Genomic DNA, 25,650 nt, shown 5'->3' on the forward strand with positions numbered 1-25,650 from the left:
GGCTGGGTCATACCCACATCTGCTTTCTGCCTACCGGACCCCAGAGGGCTGCAGCCCAAATGACACATTGCAAGTGTAGTTCTCTTCTTTCTTTTAGCTTGAAACCCTGAGAACTACCTCGATGTTCCTTTATCTCTTTCTGATTTACTATGTCAAAGATAAACTAGTGTCTACTAGTTAAAGTGGTCAGGACAGATTTTAATCAGTAACATATTATAGCAGTAGGGAAAAAGAGTCCAGTGTGAACTGAATGGAACAGAGGTGAGGGGGGTGGACATTTTAAAGGGAGACTGAGGGAACAGGGAGTGGGGTGAGCAGGGGTTCAGTAGAGTCAGGGAAGTGAACAATTACAAAAAGTGGGAAAGGGGGTTGGTTCATGTGAAACCCACCTGGATTTGCTAAGTGGTTAGGCTCCTACCCTTCCACGGAGGCTGGAACGCAGGGACCCTATCTGCAGGTGTTGGCTGGAACAAACAGTAAATTATTTTGGCAGGCTTGAGTTTTCTTAGGCAAGCGGTTTAAGGGAGTCTAGTGTCATCCTAGGGATGTGGCCTTGAGCTGTTACAAGCTACATTGGTGTTTGTTCACGTCTTTTAGGCCAAGGTTGAGAAGAGGGCTCAGGGGAGCCTGGCTAGAGTTTGATCAAGGAGAAAGTCTTTGTTGGCTGGCAAACATTCACAGCTGATGTTCCAGGCATTCCTTTCTCCTCTCCAGCCTCCAGTTATACCCTTCACCCCGGAGCCTCAGAGGGCCAGGTCTCCAACTTCATAGTGAGCAGAAAATGGTGGCCAGCAGACTTTTCTACAAGTCAACCTTGTCTTCTCTCTAGGAAGAGGGGTCTTTCCTTCTCCTTGGTGCTACCCTTAGAGCTGAGATGAACCTCTATGCTGGCCCCTGGAGAGAAAGAATTCCTTGGAAATCCTTCAGATGGAGGATTACTTCAAGAAGAGCCTGAGACTTTGGACTGTTTGACCCAAAAGCAAATCCTTTCAAGACTCCTGTCATCATAGATTGGTTTTGCCTGTTTATGAAATTTAAATAAATGGAATCATACAGATACACCCTTTCTTTGCTCAAATTAGTGTTTGTGAGATTCATTCATATTGTTGTGTGTTACAATGGGCCAAAAAACATGCCCTGGTGGCAACAGGAACCTGGCCTCAGTGGCAGGACTGCGGACGATGAAGGGTGATTCCCGGAGCTGCTCCTCAGCCCCTTCCGCAAAGCCAGCACCTGCTCCTTTTTAAAAAGTATGATTATAAAAGTAACACATACTTTAAAAAACCAAAAGTTCAAAGAGTTTAGAAAGGTAAGAACTACAAGTCCCTTTCCTCTTGCATAATTCATACAAACCCACTTCCCACTAATAATCATTATTACTACTACTCCCAGCTCTGTGTAGGGCTTGTTTCTAAGCATTTTACAGCTATTGTTTCATTAAGATTCATCATCTTATTAAGATTTGTCCCATTCTGTATGCATATACACACATCTTTTTCATCTTCAATAAACTATTTGTGCTCTCATATTGTTAGGAAGCTTGTACTTTTCACTTACAGTATATCTTGGACAATTTTCTGTGTCACTACTCATAGAATTACCTCATTCTTTTTAACAGCATAGTTTCTATTGAGTGGATATGAAGCTACACTTTAACACATCCTCTGACGAAGGACATTTCATTTGTTTCTAGTCTTTGTAATTACAAACAATGCTGCAATGAGCATCCTTGCATAAATATTTTTGCAAACTAGTGCATATCTGTCAGATGGTTATTTGTTGATTGTCTACTGTAGTAGAATGTAAATTTCATGAGAGCAGGGCTTTGGTTTGTTTATTGCAATATCTCCTATATTTTATTCCTACTGCCTTGAATATAGTAGGTACTCAAGAATTGTTACTTGAATACTTAAATACTTAAAGTATTGATTAATACGTGAGCAGCTACCATTGTATACCCACCAGATGGACAAAAATTAAAAGTTTCACAAAACCAAGTGTGGGCAAGGATGTGGAGCAGCAGAGAATTCTCATATCCTGCCGAGAGTGTAAATTACTGCATTTGCTTTGGAGAACAATTTGATAACCTCCCAAATGTACATATTCTAGGACTAACCATTTTCATTGATGGATGTATATTAGGATATACTCTTGCACATGTGCTCAAGGAGACATGTCTAAGAATTTCACTATAGCAGACCTTGTATTGTATTGTACAAAAATTGTCCAACAGCATCATATCATTGCATGTGTTACTAGGTCCCTCTGCACAAGTATACCACACATTATTTTTTGTTCTGAACCATTTGAGAACAAGCTGAAGACATCATGATCAAATAAGAAGGTCATGCACAAGGATTAGCACTTATAAAAAAAGTCAAACAGGCAATACTATAATGTTTAGAAATCCATAGATAGCAGAAATAGAGAGAAACAGGAGTGATAAACACCAAATTTAGGCAAGTGGCCACCTTGGGGATAGGATAGGGAATGTGTTCAGGAATGGGTGCCCAGAAGCCTCACTCTCTGGAATATTTTTCTTAAGAAGTGTGTGTAGTGGGAATATATCTGTTTTTGGCTTTTTTGTATGACTAATATATTTCATAATTTGAAAAAGCACCCATCTATTCCTATTTTAACAAGAGTTAACAAAATCAGGAGTGGATGTTGCATCTTATCAAGTGATTTCTTGGTGTTTAGTAGAATACAACTTTACTTCAAAATCTGGGGGCTGGCCCCGTGGCGGAGCAGTCAAGTTCACGCGCTCCACTTCAGCAGCCCAGGGCTTCACAGGTTTGGATCGTGGGCGTGGACCTAGCACCGCTCATCAGGCCATGCTGAGGCAGCGTCCCACATGCCACAACTAGAAGGACCTAAAACTAGAATATACAACTATGTACTGGGGGCTTTGAGGAGGAGAAGAAGAAGAAGAAGAAGAAAAAGAAGATTGGCAACAGATGTTAGCTCAGGCACCAATCTTTAAAAAAAAAAAAAATCTGGCCCTGGTTTATGTACCAGGTACAAATGACACACCCAATAAATGCTTATTTGGTGAATAAATGAATACCTGTCCCTCTCTCAGTCGTTCTATATCTAAGCCCTACTAATTGAACTCAAGGCCAAGTTCCTCTTGAAGACTCCCTTTTCAGTGAACTGTACCCATTACTGCACATCGAAGGGTCCCTAGCACAGTTTTGGGCAACAGGTAACCTAGGACAAGTGTTTCTTCTGCCCCAGAGATGGCTCCTCTTCTCCTCTGCCCCATATACTGCAATTAAACTGTCTACCTCCCAATTAAGGAATCACTGTATTCCCAGGACCTATTTTAGGGCTTGACATGGGTTAGGCTCCCTGGAAATGCTCCCTGAACAGCGTTAAACCAGACGACATATTTACATGCATCTGATACACATGCATGGAAATGGTTATTAAAATACATCATTTATTTTAGACTAGTTTTAGGTTTATAGAAAAGTTGAAAAGATAGTACAGAGCATTCCCTTATACCCCTCCCCAGTTTTCCCTTTGTTAACATCTTACACTACTTCGGAACATTTGCCACGACTAGGAAGCCAATACTGGTGCATCGTCATTAACTAAACTCCACACGTTATTCAGATTTCACTAGCTTTTCTCTGATGTCCTTTTTCTGTTTAAGGATACCGCATTAGACTTAGTCATCCTAGCTTCCTCTGGTCTGTGACAGTTTCTTAGACAGTCCTTGTTTTCAATGACCTTGACAATTCTGAGGAGTACTGGTCAGGTATTTTGTGGAATATTCACCATGGTTAAACTGAGGTCATGGGTTTTTGGGAGGAAAAGCCCAGAGATGAAGTGTCATTCTTAAAGACATCTATCAAGGATACATACTATCAACATGACTTACCACTGATGATGATAACCTTGACCAGCTGGCGGAGTGGTGTTTACCAGGTTTCCCCGCTGTGAAGCGATCCCCCTGTCCCCTCTTTCCATATTCTACTCCTTGCAAGCAAGTCACTAAGCAAAATCTATATTCAAAGGCGAGGGAGGTAAGCTCCTCTCCCAGAGGAGGTAGTAACTACACCAATCATTTGGAATTCCTCTGTGCTGGGAGAGTTGTCTCTTCTCCCCATTTTCCTATTTACTTATTCAATTATATTAAAATGTTTTTGACTATATGAATAACACTGCTGAAGAAACTTCCGATATCTTTTGTATTTTAAGGATTTCCTGAATCACCATTCACTACCCCGCTGCTCAAACTGCAGCACAGCCCTAGGGGTTATTTACCGTGTGATATCGACCCTGATATCAATTTCCCCACATTAAACCCAGCATATATGGGGTTAAAACCAAAACACCAATTCCCTGCTTACTCTCTGGCTTCCTGGCTCCAGAATCCGCTATCCTCCATGGAGACGGACACCATCAAGGACAAGCACCCGGACTATCTCCTCCCACAAAGAGATACGGGCTGATGGGAAAGCTGCTGACCAGCAAGGCCATATGCTCTCCCTCCCCTACCTAAAGCCCCAAATAAAAACCCTTCCTTTTAGCTTTTCGGGGAGTTTGGGATTTGAGCATTAGCTGCCCTCTCTCCTTGCTCAGAGCTGTACAAAAATAAAATTCCTACTTTCTTCCACCACACCCAGTGTCGGAGATTGGCTTGCTGCACAACGGGTGAGCGAACTCACTTTAGGTTCGGTAACACATGGAGCTTCAACATGAACAACCATGTCATCAACCAGGAGGGGGTCCTGGAGGTGACGGGCGCCAGGCGGTGGAGTCAGGGGCTGGCAGCACAGGACGACAAGGTGGTTTGTGGGGACCCCAGAGCCCGTGTTCACGCTCCACATCCACCCGGCTTCACAGACATCACTTGGCCAAGAAGGGCTTCAAAAGCGAAAGGAGTTCTTGGCCATCGGCATGATGCAGGTTAAGCAGGCTGAGGAGTCGAAAGAAAGATTTCTTGGACTCTCAAGGTGTGGTAGTAGTGCTCCTTTTATTCAGAGAATAGCATGGGGACAGGACCCAAGGGCAGTGAAGAGCTGCAATGTGTTGAGGGTTAGGGCTAAGTTTATAAGGCATATGTACCTGAAATTTTTACTAGACAAAGGAAAGATGATGTGAACGGTCATTGAATGGTATCAGTGCAGGTGGGGTGTGGTTATTGTGTCGTCATACAACTTTAGATATGAATTGGGTCACATAGATGAGCATGTAGACCAGGACCCCTTGGGCTTCTCTCCCTAGGGCAGCCTTGAGCCACATCAGGCAGTCCCCTCCAGTCATCAGCAGGTTTTCCCGGAATTTATTTGTGGGTGGAACAGGGATAATCAGCCGCAGCCACCGCCTCCAGCCTCAGGGAGGGCAAGAGGATGCTGCGTCTCAGGCGGTCAGAGCTGTGCGGGACCGACGCCAGCGCGGAGGCTGCGCACCCGTGGGCTCCCGTCAGCACCCGCGGGCTCCCGTCAGCACCCGCCGCGGTCCCGCCGCTAGAACCGGCCACCCACGCTGCCAGGCCGAAGCCTCCGAGGGGAGGCGCGGTGCGGGGAGGCGTGGGAGGGGGCGCGGTGCGGCGGGGACTGGGGCGGGGCCCTTGCACGGCGGGGGCGGGGCCCTGGCGCGGTGGCGCGCGGGCCTCGGGAGCGCGGCGCGCAGCTGGCCCCGACGCCGGCGGTAGCGTCAGGGGCGGTTGCTGCGCCCGGTACTTGGGTCGCTGTCTGAGGCGCAGGCGCAGTGCGCTCCGCCTGCCCGGGGCCTCCGCTCGCTGTGGGCTCGTCATGGAGACCCAGCCGCGGCCTTTCCAGCTGGTGGTGTTGGGCGCGTCTGGCTTCACCGGCCAGTTCGTGACCGAGGAGGTGGCCCGGGAGCAGGTGTCCCCGGGGCGGAGCTCCCGCCTGCCCTGGGCCGTGGCGGGCCGTTGCCGGGAGAAGCTGCAGCGCGTGCTGGAGCGGGCTGCCCTGAGGCTGGGTAAAGGGGCGGGTGGCACGGCGCCGGGGCCCTCGCCGCGGGCCGCGGTCCTCCCCCGGCGGCACCCGAGCCCGGCTGACGGCGGGCGGAGAGAGGGTGCTTCGGAGAGAGTCAAGGCTTTCTTCTACCCCCTAAATTTAAGAAAACTGTTAAAATTGGTTTCCGCTCTTTTGAATTTCTCCTTTGGCTTGGGGGGGTCCCACTGGCGAGACAGTCAAGGCGTTCATTCGGCTTTTCCTCTCCTGTCCCACTCGAGAGCAGGGGTAGCCGGTGGGGCGGGAGGTTTCTTGATATTTGATAGAAAAATAGATAAAACAGGTTTATAAAACAGATCGATAGAACAGTGGAGCATGGTTGCTTCAAGATTGTTCGTCCTCTCCCTCCGTCTTGTGTTCTGGAGGGGGGAGGGAAAGCCCGAGTTTTACTGATAAGGGGGTTGTGGCTTTCATTTTTTTGATTGTGGGAACCGTCCAGCAGCCTTGCTCTCTATCCCAAATTTGTATTTCTGGTTTGAGCGTTTGCTTACTCTTTCAGCGTTCCTTCAACGTATTTTTATTGAGTGGTCTTTTCTATGCCAGGTCCTGTTCTAAGTGCTGGGGATACGGATATGGGAGAGAGAAACACACACACGGACCCTACCCTCGTGGTCGAGGGGAGGCATCTAATTTAGGACTCAGTAGCCTTTAAATTTGGCTACAGGTTTTCCACCCTACTCGCCTCTCGTGCAGACAGATAGCACCTGCTAGCGTTCTGGTTCAGTCCTCTGCTGAATCCTCATCTCTCTCTTCCTCATGATTCCACCCAGAGCCCTGCCTATGGCGGGAGTATAGAATCCGTTTTGTTTGTGGTTATGTATAGAAGATACCATGTGGGTTGGACTCTCCTACAGTTCTTCCTGCTGCCACTACCAACACACAGAATCTTGACCAGAGAGCTTTTTGCTCTTTCTTTACTTTTCCAAAAGAAATAATTTCACTATGAAAATATAATTCCTCCATTTCTTTCCCCTGCTCAGCAAGGCTGTACAGGTGTAGCCTAGTTTTTGTAATGCCCTACCGCTTGTAATGCCCAGATCAACTTGCTGCGAGGAGTACACCTTGACCCATCAAAACCGGTGTTATTCGGTTAATTCCAATTATTTCCTTATTATGAGCTTCAGTGTTCTTTTCTAGACTGTGCTTTTCACTTCGGAGTCCTCTTTTGTTCTTATTATGTTGATGTTAACTTCCTTCTGCCCTCATAATTTTCTCATATATAATTGTTAATAGTTGAGAAATTATTTTTGTAATACTTCGCAGAGGAACTCAGGATAATCATCTACTCAGTATTTAAACGATTGTGAAATTATCATTTTACACAGGGTTGTCATTTACACATTGCTTATGTTAGGTTTTTTTTTTTTAAGGTTAGTAATGTTTTTTAGTAACCCATAATATGAACCCCATTTTCCTCATAGCCTTTTCCTTTTTTTATTACCTGGTTAAAAATAGTTTTATCTTTTATTTGAGAGGGAGAATTAGCTTTCAGTATATTTAGTAAGTATGCCATCACTGATTACTATTAAAAAAAGATCTGAAAAATCTAATACTGTATCAGGATTTACTTAAAACCATTTATTTCTTATTTTAGGAAGACCGACGCTGCCATCTGAAGTTGGAACAATAATTTGTGATATCACTAATCCAGCCTCACTTGATGAAATGGCTAAACAGGCAGCCGTTGTCCTCAATTGTGTAGGCCCAGTAAGTAATCAGCCCTTCTTTGTATCAAAACAAGCAATCTATTCATTTCCAGCAGAATCTGGTATTTTATATTCCAGAGGGACATAAGGGCAGGGGACAGAAGAGCTGGTTCAGGCCCTTAACCTCATATGGGGAGTTTTTGCTTGTAAGGAACAAATGGATACCAAAGTCTCCTGAGAGAGAGGGTGACAGGCTGTCTGTGATGCCACACTCAGGGACTGTGTGCTGGTTTGTTTATTGCTTACAGATATAATTGCCAACCTTTTAAAAAAATATATAGTTTTTTTTTTATAAATCATATTCCTATTTACTGTATAAATATATATGTTAAAGACATGTACAGAAATAGAGATTTAAAAAGAATTCATTGGTTTATTTAATATTTATTATATGTAAACTGTACTAGTCTAGGTACCTGGGACATAATGGTGAACAAAACAGAAAATCCCTCGTGAAGCTTATAGTTCAGTGGGAGAGAGAGGAAAATAAGGTTAGAATAGTAGGTAGTGATCAGTGCTTTGAAGAAAAATAGAGCAGGGTAAGGAGATAATGAGATTGGCATATTAATCTCTCTTAGATAGACGGTCAGGGAAGGTCTCTGTGATGAGTTGACATTTGCATAGAGACTGAATGAAGTGAAGTTGTAAACTCTGTGAATATTTGAGGAAAAGAGTGTTCCAGGGAAGAGCAGATACAAAGGTCCTGCGATGAGCATGTGTTTTGCAAGACTGAGGCATGTGAGCGAGCCAGTGGGGCTGGGCTGTGAGCGGGGCAGAGAGTGGGAAGTTGGACTGGCAAGGTACCTCGGAGCTAGGTCAAGGTCAGCGTCTGGATTTTCTTCTAAATATGAGAGTCATTGAATGGTTGGAAGCAAGGGCATGATCTGACTTACAGTTTTGAAATTCTTTGTCTTCTGAGAGGAAAAATAGATGGGAGGGGACCAATAGTGGAATGATGCCAGCAGGGCGAGCACAGGGTGGGAGTGGTGGAGGAGGTGAGAAGTGGCTGGGTTCAGAGCATATTTTGAGAGGAGAACCACTGGCTTCTCCTATCGTACTGGATATGAAAGGGACGCTTTTGGCCTGTATAACAGGGTGGGTGTTGGTGACATTTACTGATCTGAGGAAGCCATCACAATTGGCAAAACATTTGAAAACTAAGCATCTGGAAAATTGTTGATAATTTTTTTTAAATGAAAGCAGAAAGGTTTTTTGATTGTTACCAAGTAAAAGTATTTTTAAATTGTTCCTTATTTAGATTTATCTCATTCTGAACTAGCTTAGAATCCATGGTTCCTTGCTTGAATTGCTCTCATGTGCATCCTCAGCCGGCTGCCTTGCCCTTCCCTCCCCAGTACTTTGAGAAACCCCAAGCTTGGTTATTCCAGCTTTCTGCCTACTCTTCACCTGAACGTGAGTGATCCAGTGTGTCTGGAGAAAAATGCATCCTCATGCTGACTGGTCCCATTTTAAATATGTGGTTACAAACATCGTGTGAGGCCTCAGCACCTCCAGCAGTTCTCCTCCATTTCCCTACGCTATTGTCTCTCCTGCTGAGGCAGCAGCTTTACAACTTCTTTTTCCTCATACTTTTAGCATTTCATCTTTTTCTTCACTCTTATCGGGTAATTTTATTTCTTTTATTTTTTTATTTTTTTCTACTATGAAAACAAAAGTTTTCAGAAGAGAATTTCAGCCACAACTAGAAGGACCTACAACTATACAACTGAGGGGGATTTGGGGAGGAAAAAAGCAAAAAAAAAAAAAATTTCTTCATTCCCACACCGCCGAGATCTGCCTGCCTACCTACCTGCATTAGCCTGACTCTGACCTCTTGCTATGAGGAAAACTGCCCCAGCTCGTGTTGGGAGCAATGTTCCAAGACTTTATGTTTACAGTTATGTGTTCCTATCATCATCAAATTTTTCTCTTTATTGGCTTATTTCTGTCAACATACAAATATGTGATTATATCTCCCATCTTAAAAAAAAAAATAACTTCCCTTAATTCCACATACTCTTTCAACTACACCATTCTTCTGTGCCCTTTTTTAGCAGAACTCCTTGCAAGAGTTCTCTTTACTTACCATCTCCACTTCCTCACCTCCTACTCTATCTTAAACTACTCCTGTTGTCTTTTATCCTCACTGCTTCCATGAAGCTACTCTGCCATGCTCCCCTTCCTGTCAGATCCAGGCCTCAGTCCTCATCTTAATAAACCTCTCAGCATTTGTTCCAGTTGATCACTTTTTCCATTCCTCATCTGGCTTCTGGGTGCTTACCCTCTCCTGGGGTTCCTCTCCACTGGCTTTGTCTCAATCTCTTCTGTTGGATCTTTTTATCCTCCTATAAATGCCAGAGGCCTCAGAGCTCAGGCCTTAGAAACTCTTCTCTGTTTACGTTCTCTGGGCTAGTTTATTATTATTATTAATTATTATTATTGTGGTAAAGTATGCATAACATAAAATTTACCATTTTCACCATTTTTAAGTGTATACTTTAATGGCATTAAGTACGTTGACAATGTTCTATAACCATCACCATCTCATTTCCAGAACTTTCATCATCCCAGACAGAAACTAAGTGGGTCAGTATTTTTTAAACAGTATGAAATCAATTTCATGGATTGAGACTCAGCATTAAAAAGGAAAAATCAGACAGATTAGAATAGAAAATAGGGTGAATTACACATAATACATGTAAGTACTGTTCATCAAATTTTGTTTCAGTTGGATATATTCGTGTGTGGAGCTGCTCTGTGAAGTGAATTTCTAAGCATGGGCTGTAGTCAAAAAGGTCGGAGAGCCATAGCTTTAAATACCATCCACATGCTGGGGAGTTTTGCGTTAATTCACTTCCAGTGAGGACCTCCCCCTAAACTCCAGGCTGGTGGATCGAACTACCTTCTTCTGATGTTTCCACTTCGGTAGTTCAGTCTCTAGGTTTCTGCCACCAAAACCTGCTCCTCCCTGAGCTCTACTTGGATTGTCACTTTTCACTTTGTAATATAGGTAACAGAATTATACTCCCAGGCGTGGAAGTGTCAGCTTTGCCAGTTTGGGATCGTAACTTATTTCCTTGCAGGTATTTCTTTGACCTACTTGTCTATTTTGTGAGGGTTTATTTCGTTAAACCAAATGATACCTGTAAAATTATTCAGCTGTGTGTGAAGGAGCATTAGTCGAAATCTACTAAAAGTGACTGAATGCCTGAGGGTGGCCCCCTCTGTGCTGTGGAACTCTCCCACCTGCCCTCAGGATGCCCTTTGTATCCTGCAACACATGACCACTTGACGTGGCCCAGGAAACATGCTGTAGTCAATCCGTATATTAACTATTAATGAAACTTCATTTTTTTCTTTGCGTTTCCTATAAAAAATTAGGAGGAATAAAAGTTAATGTTTACTTCCACACTCTGGGTTGTTTTATGTACCCCTGGAGGTAAGAACACCTACTTGGGAGACCACTGGGTTAGAACGTGGAACATTGAGAGCAGGATTGCAATTTTGACCTATAAGCTAATTTGCTTCACTGGGGAGAAATGTCTCCTCCGAGATCAAAGATTGCTGCTCTGACTCTGTCCATTTATCTCGTAAAAGCACAAGGATACTAAATAGAGAAAAATTAAAACATCATAATATAAGGATGTTAGTGCAGAAGTCTCAGCCTCAGATTACCCAAGGGGGAAGTGGGCCTGGTGTGACAGAACACAGCATAAGGAATGGGGGGATTATGGTGAATAAAAAAATGCATGGTCTTTCCAAAAGGAGCTGTTACTATTTTTAAAAGCTCCTTAATGCTTTACTGCAGCTTTCTAATACTTCTAGAGAAGCCGAATAGCTGAAAGGCTGTAGCTCACTAGCTGAGGCATGGGAAGTTCACCTGCGGGAGAAGGCTGACCTGGAGGAGTTGGGAGTTAGCCAGGGAGTCATGGGATGAGCGGAGGATGTTGTAGGTGGTAGAAGCAAAAATACACAAGTGTGAAGAAACAGCATGTTCAGGAGATTATGGAGCAATTAGAACAGCTGGAACGTGGGGATTAAGGGGCAGTAGTGTGACATGATTCTTGAGGACTTTTTGTGACATGCTAAGAGGTTTGGACTTTATACTATACGAACTATATGATAGAGGCACTGGAGACCCAGTGAAGGATCTTAAGAGATATATGTATATATATGATGGAAGCAAAGGTGACAGATTTTTCTTTTAGAATAATAGTTTGGTATTTCTTTGGAGATGGGGCTAGATTGGCTGCAGTGAAACGAGTTACTATTTGTAATAAATTAGATGAGAGGTGACAAGGGTGTGAACTAAGATTTGGACTTGGAGAGGGGAGGGGACTGATTTGCGGTATTTTTAGGGAACTAATTTGATAAACTTTGGTGACTTCCAGGACAGACAGAATCAAAAAGAGATTCCGAATTTCTCACTGGAGAATTGTGTGGAGAGTGATTCCATTAATAACAAAAAAGAATAAAACTAACATTTACTGAGCACTGTGTACCCAGCACTGTGCTGAACTTTTTGTATTATCTTCCTTCATCCTCACTACAACCCAGTGAAGTAGATGCTGTTATTATCTATTTATTTGGTGAAGACATAGAAACTTAGAGAGGTAAAGTGACTTGCCCGGGGTCACACAGCTGGTGAGTGCAGAGCCTGGATTTCAATGGGCCTGACTTTAAAAGCGCATGCTATAGACACCCGTGCAGTCCCACAGTTTTGTCCCCGTCATCCCTAGTTGAGTAGATCAGAACAGATGTCAGGAGGGGACCAGGCAGTCTGAACTAGAGCCTGCACTTCTAAGCATCATGCTGTACTGTCTCCTGTGCTAGGTTGTGGAGGAGGAGAAACTGGTTTTGAGAGAAACATGATGAAGTTGATTTTGGACCTGCTGAAACTGGGATGTCTGCTAGGCATTCTTCAATTAAGATAGGAAACACATACAATATAGTGGAATTTTTTTTTTTTAAGTAAGTGAGGAAATAAGGGTAAAGGGAAAATAAAAGGAGGGAAAATGAAGCCAAAGTCAGATTAGTTTTATGTGTGACTCATGCCCCATGTCCTGTGCTTTTGCTGGTCCTGAACTTTCTACCATAAACCACAGGTGAGGAAACCTTATCAGGGAACATCAGATGGGGTTGGAAGTCATGAGCATTCGTGCCATAGGTGAAGTCAGGAGAGCAGATGAGATTTTCCAGGGAGACTCTCCACGTCTGATGTACCGAAGAGTCACTGTAAGGCTTCTTTAACATGCACATTCCTGGAGTCCACCCCAGAAAACCTGATTTGGGAGGGATTTGCGGTGGGACTGAGTAACCAGCGTGTTTAACAGTTGACCCAGGTGATTCCAATGCAGGTGGACTGCTGGCCAACTTGAGAAACTTTGGGGTAAGATAACCAAGAGAAAGACCAAAGAAATCTCTGAGTTTCAAAGGTGATGTGTATAAACCTTAAGGATTACCCAAGATGGTCCATTGGGTGCAGAAAGAAAAAGAGCTTTGACTTATATTTATTTTAATTTCAACTTTATTCCTATTTTATGTTTAAAATGTGTATTATATTAGTGTAGTAGTCCATGTGAGTGATTTGTAAATAAATTCATGTAGCCAGTAGATGACGGATTCAGGGCATGAACGTGGATCTTGCTGCCTTGATCTGTTCCCTTATACCATATTGCCTCAGAAGTTAAGTGCTTCAGTAAATTTCTGTGGTTGATTGATGGCAGAGGAGAAACTAGAAGTTCAATACGCTTTTTCAGTCCTATAATTCCAATGTCATTTGCTTTTCTTAAGAAGGGGGGCATTCTGGCCCCTTGGCTGAGTGGTTAAGTTTGCACGCTCAGCTTCAGCAGCCCTGGGTTTCGCCAGTTCGAATCCTGGGCGCGGACATGGCACTGCTCATCAAGCCACGCTGAGGCGGCGTCCCACATGCCACAACTAGAAGGACCCACAACCAAAAAAAAAAAATACACAACTGTGTACCGGGAGGCTTTGGGGAGAAAAAGGAAGGGGAGGGGGCTGTGGAGGGGAGGCTGTGGAGTTAGATAAAGAAGACAGCCTATCTGACTACTTGAAAAGGTTGGTCCTTGCATTTCCCTGTCTTTTGTTTTAAGTGTCCCTTTACATGTTTCTTGAAGGCTACAAGGAAAAGACGATCTCCTTCCTCCATCTTATGCTGCCAGGAATGAGAAAAGCAGAGGAGTTTGTGCTTCTCGCTACCCTACCCTCACAAAGGGAAAAATTTGTCATGCTTCCTTTGAATTAGGACTGATCCTGATGTGTTCGCTATTACACATTAAATTTTATATTTTAATTCCTTGAGTTTGAGCAACAGCTAATTTGGGATATCCAAAATCGTGCAGGCTCAGAATATTTACCCTGTCCTATATTAAACTTGTCCCCTCCAAACCTTCCCTTCTTCCTGTTTTTCTTTTATTTTGGCTAATAGTGCCACTAGCTGTTGTTGCCCTTGTCCAGCTAATCAGGAAGTCCAGTCATTGCTGCCTTTTTAGCATAATCTCATCCTTAGGATATCCTTCTCCTTCCTTAGTTTTGTCCTCCATTGTTTCTTAGCTGTCACGAGTTTTGTTTTCCAGAACCGCAGGCAGAGTGATGTATCTGTGCTCTAAATCTTACACCACTGTCCTGTTTAAAGTCCTCCAGGAGAGCCTAGTAATCCCGAAAAGATAGAGTTCAGTCTCGATAGCATGTCGCTAGTGGTCCTACCTGAGCTGGCCCACTCCCCTCTCAACTCCTCTGCGCTTCAGGTATCCTGAATGGCCCCCTTTCTCACACCTTTATATATACTTTTTCCTTTATCTGGATTTCTTTTTCCTGGAATGTCCTTTCTCTTCAGAATTCAACTCAAATGAGTCACTTCTATAAAACTTCCCATTTTGTCTTCAGTTAGAGGTAAGTACATACTCTAATTCCATCATGCCTTTATTTACACTTGAGAGGTGTTACATTGTACTTACATTGTTGTCTCAATTTGTCTTTAGGCAACTTTATTAATATTTGATTTCTTAATAACCAAGACTGTACTTCCAAAACCCGATGGTATTTCATTCATTTAGGCTTGCTAAGTAAGAGTAAACTGTTGTTTTCTTGATTCCCTCAGTATCGATTTTATGGAGAACCTGTAGTAAAAGCATGTATTGAAAATGGAACTAGCTGTATTGACATCTGTGGAGAACCTCAGGTATGTAAAATGAAAAAGAAAGAACAGAATTGACAACACAACTTTGTGTTAAAGTGGAAAATATTTAGTGCAGTTTCGCAGACTTATTTTAGAAGCTGATCCCTCCTCCTAGTGTTTGGAGATGGTATTCCATCGATGGCTTGAAGGAGAGCAGAATGGTAAGGTACTGCTTCAGTTTTCTTGAATTTTGTTCTTCCCTGTAACCTCATGTATTTCAAGTCCTTTGTGTATAGGATGTGCTGATTTTTACAGCTACTGCATGCTGTAAATGGAATTAATTAAAATAATGCGCTATGACTAATTCTCAGGATCTTGTTTTTGTAACTTTTTCCTTATGAATTCCCTTTTTAAAATCAGACATTTTCACAACAGTACTGAAAAATACTTGTCAAATCCCGTCATCCTAAAAATTTTAACTGTTTACATTTATTGGATGTTTACAGTGTGCTAAATAAGGATTTAATGTAACTTTTCCAACATTCCTCTATAAAGTAGGTATCATCATCTTCCCTATCTCATAGACAAGGAAACTGAAGCTTAGGAAGGTTAAATAACTGGCTCAGAGTCATGCAACTCCTAAGTAGAAAAACGAGGACTTGAGCTGAGGTTTGTCTGACTGCAGGCAGTGGTGCGTTCGTGTGCACTAAGCTCTACTACCTCTGTTAAACCTGGAACCTCATCGGTCCCTCTAGTCTCTGCTGATTACCATCATCAGTGTGCCAATATAGTATGTACTTGGAGTTTATCAACTGATAACATACATTGGAAAATACTAGGAAAGTATAAATTACCAAGATTGATTCAAGAAGAGGTAGGAAACATGAATGAAACAAAAGCCAATTTCTATCTTATTTCAAATATTCTGGAGCAAAGAGATGTTGAAAAGCTTCTAAATTATCTTATAAACTACCATAAAAGTGATATCAAAACCTAGTAAAGATCTAGAATATACAGAGCTCTTGTAAGTCAGTAATACAGATTCAAATAACCCAATTAAAAAATGGGCAGAGGGATGAGAAGAGACAGATCTGTGCGGAAGAATTCCAAATAATTCATGTAGCTACTCTGCCCTCAAGGAGGGGGAGCATAACTCCCCGTTCCTTATGTGTGGGCTGCACATAGTCACTTCCTTCCGAAGAGTGCGGTGTGGAAGGGAGGGGAAGGAAAGAAGAACCTTACAGTGGGGAAACCTGGCGAACACTGCCTCAGCCAGGTATTCAAGGTCAACAGCAACAGTGATGGGTCACGTTGATAGTAGGTGCTCTTGATATGTTGTCATGAAATGGCACTTTACCACTGTGGTCTTCCTCCCCAAAACCTGTAATCCCAGTGTAGTCATGAGAGACATAAGAGAAGTTCCATTAGAGGGCGTTCCTCAAAATACCTCACGAGTGCTCCTGAAAACTGTCAGCATCATCCAAAACAAGGAAAGTCTGAGAAATTGTCACAGCCTAGAGGATCCCAAGGAGATGACAACTAAGTGTAATAGTGTGGCATCCTGGATGAGATCCTGGAACAGGAAAAGGACATTAGGTGAAAACTAAGGAAATCTGAGTAAAGTATGGACTTTAGTTAATGATAACATATCAATATTGGTTCATTAATTTTAAAAATGTTAATGCAAAAGATGTGATAATAGGGGAAACTTACTGAGGAGCATTTGAGAACTCTCTACGACTTGTTTTTTCTGTAAATCTAAAACAAAGGATTTGAATAGACATTCTTCCCCTCTCACAGCCCCTCCTTTCTGAGCGCTTTCTTCCTATTTATATATGTGCACAGATAGATTGCTGTAATGCTGTGCATCTGGGTAATGTGATTTGGGGGAACTTTTTTTGCTTTCTTTGTGTTTTTCTATATTAATATTTCATAATAGGTATTACTTTTGTGTTTAAAAGTCATTCTGAAAAATTAATAGTGTCATTAAGTCGGATCAGCATATCGCCCACACCACCTGGCGCGTGGTAGATATACAGTAAATGTTTCCTGAATAGGTGAAGACATTTTGACAGTTAATATTTCACTACAGAACCATACTGGTTAGCATTTTCAAAGTTTAATTGCTTTGTCTTTAAATGTAAATCATTGCCAGCCCCGTGGCCGAGTGGTTAAGTTCTCGTGCTCCGCTTCGGCTCCCCAGGGTTTCGTCAGTTCAAATCCTGGGCGCGGTCATGGCACCGCTAATCAAGCCACGCTGAGGTGGTGTCCCACGTGCCACAACTACAAGGACCCACAACTAAGAATATACAACTATATTCTGGGGGGCTTTGGGGAGAAAAAAGAAAAAAATAAAATCTTTAAATGTAAATCATTTAATATTGGTCTATATGTTTCTGTATCGCTCTGATTCAATCCTTTGTCCTGAAATTTTTAGTTTCTGGAGCTGATGTATTGGAAGTATCATGAGAAAGCTGCAGAAAAAGGTGTTTATATTGTTGGAAGCAGTGGCTTTGACTCCATTCCAGCAGATCTGGGAGTAATATATACCAGAAATAAAATGAATGGTAATTATTGATCAATAAGCAATAATTGAATTTAATAATAGAAAGGCTTCATGTTTGTAATTGTGATGAACTAAGATTTGGTTGGGAAAAGAAACATAACTATAAATGGATAATGTTAAAACATGTTATGTTTTTAATACAGCTATATTTGTTATAAAATACTATTGACACTATTGTTTCTTGAGACATGCATAGTACTAGAAATGTTCTAAAGTGAAGAATTATCCATTGTCTTAATTTAGTTATGGTTACAACTGTAAAATTTCTGGGAAAAAAAAATTGGGCACTCAATATAAATTCAAACTTACTTTGTGTAGGAATTAACACATTTTAAAGTATAATTTAAGTTGCATCCTTAGCACGGTAGGCAGCACGTCAGTCTCATAAAGTATAATTTATATAGATATTATAATTTAAGGTTTTAATTTTTTTAACCAGCAAAGCTAGGAAGTATTGAACAAAGTTTTTTGTCATATTTTTTTACCCTACTTATAAAGTGGAGACAATAATTTAAGAATGGAAAAAGTCATTTACTATGGTGAAACAATAGAAGTTACTAATATCATACATATTAAAAGGTGTCCATTTAGAAAATGGCCTGAAACAGATAACTCCAGTGCCATACAAACTCTTCTAGAAGCTTAAAATGATGGAAAGTGTTCCATTTTATATTAAAAAGTTAACTCTGAAACCAAAGCCCAGCAAAGATGGGACACACACCAAAAGAAGCTACAAATCAATCTTGCTTATGAAATTAGTAATAAAAGAAAATAGCTACATAAAATTTTACTAAATACCCAATGGCATTTTAAAAGAGTAATATATCAGGACCAAGATTTATTAGGAAATTACATAATCTTCACATCAGAATATCAAAGGCGAAAAGCTATATGTCCATCTCAAATTATTTGAAAATTCATGCCATTTACTGATTTTAAATTTTTAGAAATTAAGAAATAGAATACTTTCTTAACATAATAAATGTCAGAAAGCAATAGCCAACATCATACTTAATGATGAAACACAAACCATTCCCAATAAAAAGAACATGAATTCAACATCTTTAAAATACTTTGTCTTTCAATCCATGGGCGTAGTATGTCTCTATTTTTTAAAAAAATTCTTTTAAGTCTGTAAAGTTTAGATATTTTCTTCAGAATGGTCCTATGTATTTCTTTTTGAGGTTATTCCTAAATATTTAATAGTTTTTGTTGTTTTGAACAGGTCTTTTTCTTTTTAAAGGAGAAATATTACTTTAAGGTTTGTTTAAAAACTTTTGCTTCAGGTACTGAAACCCAGGAGTCAGCATTTTGACAAGTACCCGGCTGATGTTTGCTGCAAATGGTCCACATCTTGTGACATACTGTTTTAGGTGGTCCATGTTCTTTCCGTGGATAAGGTTAGATCATAGAGGCACATATCCAGGCCACATTCTCTTAACAAACCTCAGAATCATCTCCAGTCAGTTATACCTTAATGATCTGTTCTTGGTTTTTGTCAGTGGTCAGACTAGTGACATTTTTGTGGCTACAGTTCTCATCTGCTGTATCATCTTTGTTGGTGACGTGGTTATTTGTTATCTTACTCAGTGTCAACTTTGTAAGGTCCCATGTTTTAATTTTCTCTTGGAATTAAAACTAGGAACTCTCTTAAGAAGTTGGTGTATTTTATTTTATCAGATTTTGAGAATTAGCCATCCATTCTGTTTTCCTTTTTTCTTACTGCTCTCAAGCAATTCAAAGATTAACCATTATACCTATATATTAGACCTCATGGTTACTATAAGTGATTTCTCCCCTTTTTCTGGCTTTGGTTTTCTATTTTTACTTTATATTTGTTATATTTTTATTGCTGTTTAAAAGCCTCATTTTAAGTATTTTATAAGCCATCACGAAGACCATTTTGATAGGTTTTCTGTATATTCATTGAAAGTCACTACTAATAAGTCTCCTTGAAAACTGTCACATTGGAAAACAGAATAATTCCCGTAGATGTATTTTTGAGAACTGTGTTCTGATAGCCTTTCAGAATGAGTGAGCTAAGTCGTTGCGTTGTTTGAACAGAGTTTTAGCCTTGTCAGTTTGAATACTAGACAAGATTTTGTCAGGACTGGCAGAGTTTGTGCTCAACTCCTCTTCTCACAGTTTACCTGCTTCAGCTGCTTTTTAAGGTGTGTTTACGATAACATAATGAAACTGCTTTAAGTACAGATTTTCTGACCATGTCAGCTGTGGGCTTAGTAAAAGCAGTCCTGAAATGAGTAGGAATAGTTTATTATTACTTGTCCTGGCTAAGTAGATTTTAGTTTCACCACTTTCCTACTCTTTTAGGTACTTTGACTGCTGTGGAGAGTTTCCTGACTGTACATTCAGGACCTGAGGTTGGTTTCTCTGTTTGTCAAGTGTTTTCTAAGTTAATAGTAAAAACATTTTGGAAATAATACATGTCTTTTTAAAAAGATTTAGATTAATTAAATTTTATGTATATTTGTAATTTTTAGTGTATGAAAGTCACCGTTTAATTTTAAAAAGTAAATATACTAGATTGTTGAGAATTACTTTGTTTTAAAAATAATTTCTATTTTAAGTCAACTGCATAATTCATTATGTAAGAATGAATTACCATGGTCCTAACACTAAAGTATCTATCATTGTTATATAATAAATATTGTCATCCAAGAAAATTATCACCTAAGGCTGAGTCAGTACATTTTTATCATGTACCTATCTTGGAGTTGGGCCATACAAGAAATGTATGGTGGAATTGTAATCTTATGAAATTTATAGTCTATCTGGGAACATAAGATAGTTGCATTTCTGGGAAAGATTCATGTTTTATGATAATACTTTTATTTGCTAGTAACGTCTAATCCAATTCTGTGTCTACGCTTGAGGCTTCATAAGTATTTGTTCTCTGTAAAAAGTATTCATTCAACAAATATCGTGTAGTAGTGCAAGTATATATGTATATATAGTAGTGCAAGATAATGTGACACATAAATGAATAAGATGCAAACCCTGCCCTTAAAAATATAATAATTTAGCTGGGCGGGAGATAGGAAGTGTTTACTAAAGAGATCAGTTGAAGTACTGTAGGAGTCTGAGAATGGAGAGGACATTTGGCTGGGAGGCCAGAGGTCAAGAACTTTTTGGAGAAGCTGGGCTATGGACTGAATTTTAAAGGTTGGTGCTGTGGAGGTGTGGATAAGGGAGAGGAAATAGTATGATAAAGACATACCTGTGGGGTGGGGTGGAGCATGTTTAAATAAGAGTAATGGTTCTATTCATCTGGATTGTGGGTTCAGATTAATAAACACAAAGAACTGTATAAAACATGCTAAAATTTGTGGTTACAGAGAATATCCAGTAGAGTATCAGAATGAAGGGTGTAGGCCTGAGTAATTTGGGAATGCCTCATAAAGGCCTAAGGTTAGCCTTGACAAGTGAATGGCATTTGGAAGGTCAGAGGCAGCAACCTGAAAGACATGGTTGGTGCTCTTGTTAGCATGTGTTAGAATGTTAGAAACATTAGCATGTGTTAGAAACCCAGCTCAACCTGGTTTAAACCAACACAACGAAAGGAATTTATTGATTCATGTCACCAAACGTCTGCCAAGACTAGTATGGCTGGATCTAGGTGTTCAAGTGGTATTATCAGAGCTCTTTTTTTTTTCTTTCCTCTTTCTGTCTCTTTCACTTCTTCTGTGTTCCTCTGTGTAGGCTCTTGACATGGCAGGGAAGGTGCTGAAAGCCCCAGGTAAACATTATCCTTAAGGTGCATGATTTCCCAGGAACAGCTACCGCAATTTATGTATCAAATAATAGGGAAGATTAGTCAGGTATTGGGTCATTTGGCCATTCTTGAGCCAGTCGGTGTGACCTGGAGTAATGGAGTAATCAGATTACCGAGGCCTGGGTCATGAGCCTCTGGAGGGAAGATCATAGGGTCAAGCCCATCTGAACAACATGGAATAAGTTCCAGATAGGAAAGAGAGTTTTCTAAGCAGAAGATGGGATAGGGAGTTGCAGGGAAATAGTGCAGGACTGACAAAAAACAGATGTCCCCTGCAGGGAGACAGAAGATAAGTAGAGCTAGAAAAGAGGCTTCTTTTGAAAGAGCAGCAGGTGTTGCAATCGGAAAGACCAGATAGAGCTAATGAAGGTCTCTTCCCTTTACTAGACGCAATAAAAGAGCTGCTGAGTAGATGGTTCTTACCAAGTAAAGTCAGGAATCTTTCCCGGAGTGGTTAAGAGTACAGATGTTGAAACTAGATTGCCTGGGCTTGAGTTCCGTGTCTGCCACTTTTCAGTGATGTGCCCTTGGGCAAGTTAACTTATTCTCTGTGTGCCTCATGTCCTTCATTCATAGGAGATGATAACAGTATCTGCTTCATATTGTTGCTATGAGAATTAGTCAGTGAATATAAATGAGAACTGTGGTTGGTACTTAGTAATTGCTCAATAAATGTTATTAAATATTATGTTGACTGAGGAAAAATCTGCTACAATTTATTTTTTTATTTTTTTTTTGCTGAGGAAGATTCACCCTGAGCTAACATCCATCGCCAGTTTTCTGCCTTTTTTCTTTTTATGTGGGCCACTGCCACAGCCTGGCCACTATCAGACAAGTGGTGTAGGTCCAAACCCAGGCTGCTGAAGTGGAGCACGCCGAACTTAACCCCCAGGCCACCAGGGCTGGCCCAAAAATCCACTGCAATTTAAATAGCAGATATTTATTTGGATGATTAGAATTGCAATTCAGGAGACACAGAGTCAGGTAGAAACCCAAAATATATTCCAAGGAAGACAAAGGAGACAAGGGTTTATAAAGGCAAAAAGAGATCAATTACATAGGTTGTTTTGCAAGAATTGTGATTGGTGCCAGCGACAGCTGTTACTTCTTGGATATACATGATTGGTTGCTAAGGCCATCTCTAAGGCAAAAAGTCCTTATCTGTGCTTGAAAGGTCACAGTGACAGCAGTGAAATACAGTTAAAAAGTTGCATTCCGTCTGGGTAGAGGCATGCATAAGCTCCACTTCCTTGATGCCCTCCCAGCTTCATTTTACAGGCCTAAATAGTTACTCCGTTTTGTTATTGCTGTCCACAGTTACTATAAGGACTTAAAGCTGGGGCTTAACTCAGAACAAGAAAGTTGAAGCATCCACATCAATGCAGCTCCCTCTGATTCCCCTTGAAGCAAAATACAGAGCCTTTATTTCACAAGGATGGGACAGAGATAATTCCCTTAACTCTGTGCAACCCTTGACACTAGCTTATTCTCCTGCCGCTCCTTACCCTGTTTATTTTATGTGAAAAATGGAACATAGACTATCTGCTGGCCAAGACTCGAAGCACTCCAGAGGCTTGAAGTCGTGTACTCCAGAAGAGCAGCAGGTCTTCCACAGTGGGGACTGTCTCACGTGTGCTCTGTGCTGGCTTCCGCACTGGATAGGGTAGCTCTAGAGCAGGGGTCAGGACCTTGCCTGCTTTTCTGTGGCCTGTAAGCTAAGAAGGAATTTTTCCTTTTTAAAGGGCTATAATAAGAAACAAAGAAGACATGCAGCAGAGCCCATGTGTGCCCTGCAAAGCCTAAAACATTTAGTCTGACCTTTTACAGAAATAGTTTGCCAACCCCTGTTCTAGAGTATGTTCGAGAGTGTGATGCAGTTATACTAGAAATCGATGAAGAGATTACAAGAAAATCTCTGTATATTTGGGTATTAAGAAATTTATTCCAAATTTGTATCATCAACCCAGACCTTTTTCCTAAACGCTGGACTTAAGATATCCTGTTGCCTAATTGACATCTCCAATTGAACATTTGATAGACATCTCAAACTGTACTTGTCCATAACTGACCTCCTGCTTTTCCTTCCCAAATGCTCTCTAACCACAGCTTATTTTATCAGTTTCATTTGACGGTGAAATGTCCTTCCAAATATTCAGGTCAAACAGTGAGGTCATTGCTGTCTCCTCTCTCTGAAACCCATATCCAGTCTCTCAGGAAATCCTGTGGATTCTGCCTTCAAAATGTATCAGAATCTGACCATGTTTCACCACTTCTCTTGCTACCACCTATTCCCCTACAGTCTGTGCTCAATACAACAGCCAGGATGATCCTTTTTAAACATAACTCCAATCCTGTCCTTCCTTAGCTCAGAATTCTTCAGTGGCTCCCTATTGCATTCAGAATGAAAGCCAAAGTCCTTACAGTAGCATGCAAGGTTAAAAGTGGTCTAGCCACAGTTTCCTCTCCAACCTCCTCTCCCACCCTTTGTTCCGTGTTCACTCTTCAGTTACACTGACCTCTGTGCTACTCCTGAACACGCCAGCACGCTTCTGCTGTAGGGCCTCTGTGCTGGCTGTACCCTTTACCTGAAAATAGTTCTCAGAGATACTTGCATGACTAACTCCCTCACTTCCTTCACGTCTTTTCTCAAATATCACTTTCCTGATGAAGCCTACCCTGACCACCCTATTTTAAATTGTAAACTAATCCTCTGCCTAGCAGTCCCAATTCATCTTACCTACTCTCCTTTTTCTTTTTTCCTATAGTACTTCTCACCTTCTAAATTCTCCATTTTTTTTTATTGATTATTTCACCCTTTCTGAAATATGAGCACTGCAAATAGATGGACCTTTCTCTGTTTAATTCACCAAGCACCTAGCAGTGATAGTCACATAATAGCAGCTCAGTAAGTATTTGTTGAATGATTGATTAACAAGGTTAACTTCAGCAACCAAACCCTACAACAACAATTCAAAATGGAAAAGTACAGTGCAGTTTCATAGGAACATAGATGTAAAAATACTAAATAAAATATTAGCAAATTAAAAGCAGTAATATATAGGAAGAAGAATAACTTTTGACCAAGTTGGTTTTAGAGAAGGAATGCAAGGTGTAACATTGTATAATCACTGTAATTCACCTCATTAACAGGTTAAAGGAGGAAAATCATATGATCATCTCAGTAAATAGAGAAAAAGCTTTTGCTAAGATGTAGCATCCATTTGCTATTAAATCGTATAGCAAACTAGGAGTAGAAGGGAACATTATCTTTTTAAAAAAAAGCTAGAACAAATATGATAGCCAGTGCACTGAAAACTTTTGCTCTAAGCTCAGGAATAAGACTTGGGTGCACAGTATCATTACTTCAACAAGATCCTATCCAGAGCAGTCAGGTAGGAAAAAGGAAATAAACTGTATATAGATTAGAAAGGAAGAAACAAAATTGTCTTCGGCAGATGATAGAATTGTGAATGTAGAAAATTCAAAAGAATCTGCAGGCAATATTAGAATTAATAAAAGAGTTTCATAAATAGCTGGAAAAATTCTCTTTCTTACCTAATTGCGATGGCTAGACCCTTCAGCACAATGGTGAACAGAAGTAGCAAGAGCTGACATCTTTGCCTTGTTCCTGATCTTAGAAATATTTCGGGCTTTTGCCATTAAGTATGATATTAGCTGAGGGTTTTCGTAGATGCTTTTAATCTTCTATTCCTGGTTTGCTGAGTGCTTTTAATTGAAGAGTATTATGTTGTATGGAGATGACGTTCTATTGAGATGACCTGCAGGTTTTGTTTTTAGTCTATTCTTAGAGTGTATTACATGAGATTGATTTGCATATGTTACACCAACTTTGCATTCCTGGGATAAATCCCACTTGATCATAGTATATACCTTTCTATATATTGCTGGATTTAGTTTGCTAGTATTTTTTGATGATTATTTTTGCATCTATATTTATAAGGAATGTTGGTCTGTAGTTTTCTGGTGGTGTCTTTCTGGTTTTGGTATCAGGCTAATTAATACTGACCTTTTGGGGAAGAGTTTGTAAAGAACTAGTGTTACTTCTTTAAATATTTGGTAGAATTCATCAGTGAAATCATCTGGACCTGGCTTTTTCATTGTGGGAGGTTTTTTGATGACTAATTCAATGTCATTACTTTTTATAGGTTTATTAGGATTTTCTGTTATTTTGATGTTCCTTAGCTTGTAACCGCATCACTCCAATCTCTGCCTTTGTCTTCACGTGATGTACTCCCTGTGCGTATGTCTATGTCCAAAGTTCTTCTTTTTATGAGGACACCAGTCGTTTTGGATTGGGGGTCCACCTCCTCAAGTAGGACCTCATCTTAACTAATTACATCTACAGCAACCCTATTTCCCAATAAGGTCACATTCTGAGGTACTGGAGGTTAGGCCTTCAACATAAATTTTAGGGGGACGCAATTCGATCCATAAGT

At 40.8% G+C, this 25,650-nt stretch overlaps 1 protein-coding gene across 4 annotated transcripts in view; it reads left to right on the plus strand.

Annotated features, from left to right (window-relative positions):
• The first annotated feature begins 5,204 nt into the window (after window positions 1-5,204).
• SCCPDH (saccharopine dehydrogenase (putative)) overlaps window positions 5,205-25,650 on the plus strand; it is a 39,007-nt gene continuing 18,561 nt past the window's right edge. Inside the window, exons 1-5 of one of the 4 annotated variants that reach the window (XM_070255768.1) lie at window positions 5,205-5,523; window positions 7,585-7,697; window positions 14,817-14,897; window positions 17,272-17,401; window positions 19,732-19,781. In XM_070255768.1, the coding sequence (XP_070111869.1) occupies window positions 5,361-5,523; window positions 7,585-7,697; window positions 14,817-14,897; window positions 17,272-17,401; window positions 19,732-19,781 (537 nt within the window). In that variant the 5' untranslated portion in view covers window positions 5,205-5,360. Of the gene's footprint in view, window positions 5,956-7,584; window positions 7,698-14,816; window positions 14,898-17,271; window positions 17,402-19,731; window positions 19,782-25,650 lie in introns of all 4 variants that reach the window. The other 3 variants (XM_070255769.1, XM_023632637.2, XM_023632638.2) reach the window with 3 other exon arrangements.

The sequence above is a fragment of the Equus caballus genome, chromosome 30, assembly GCF_041296265.1.
Source record: "Equus caballus isolate H_3958 breed thoroughbred chromosome 30, TB-T2T, whole genome shotgun sequence".
NCBI classification, from domain to species: domain Eukaryota; kingdom Metazoa; phylum Chordata; class Mammalia; order Perissodactyla; family Equidae; genus Equus; species Equus caballus.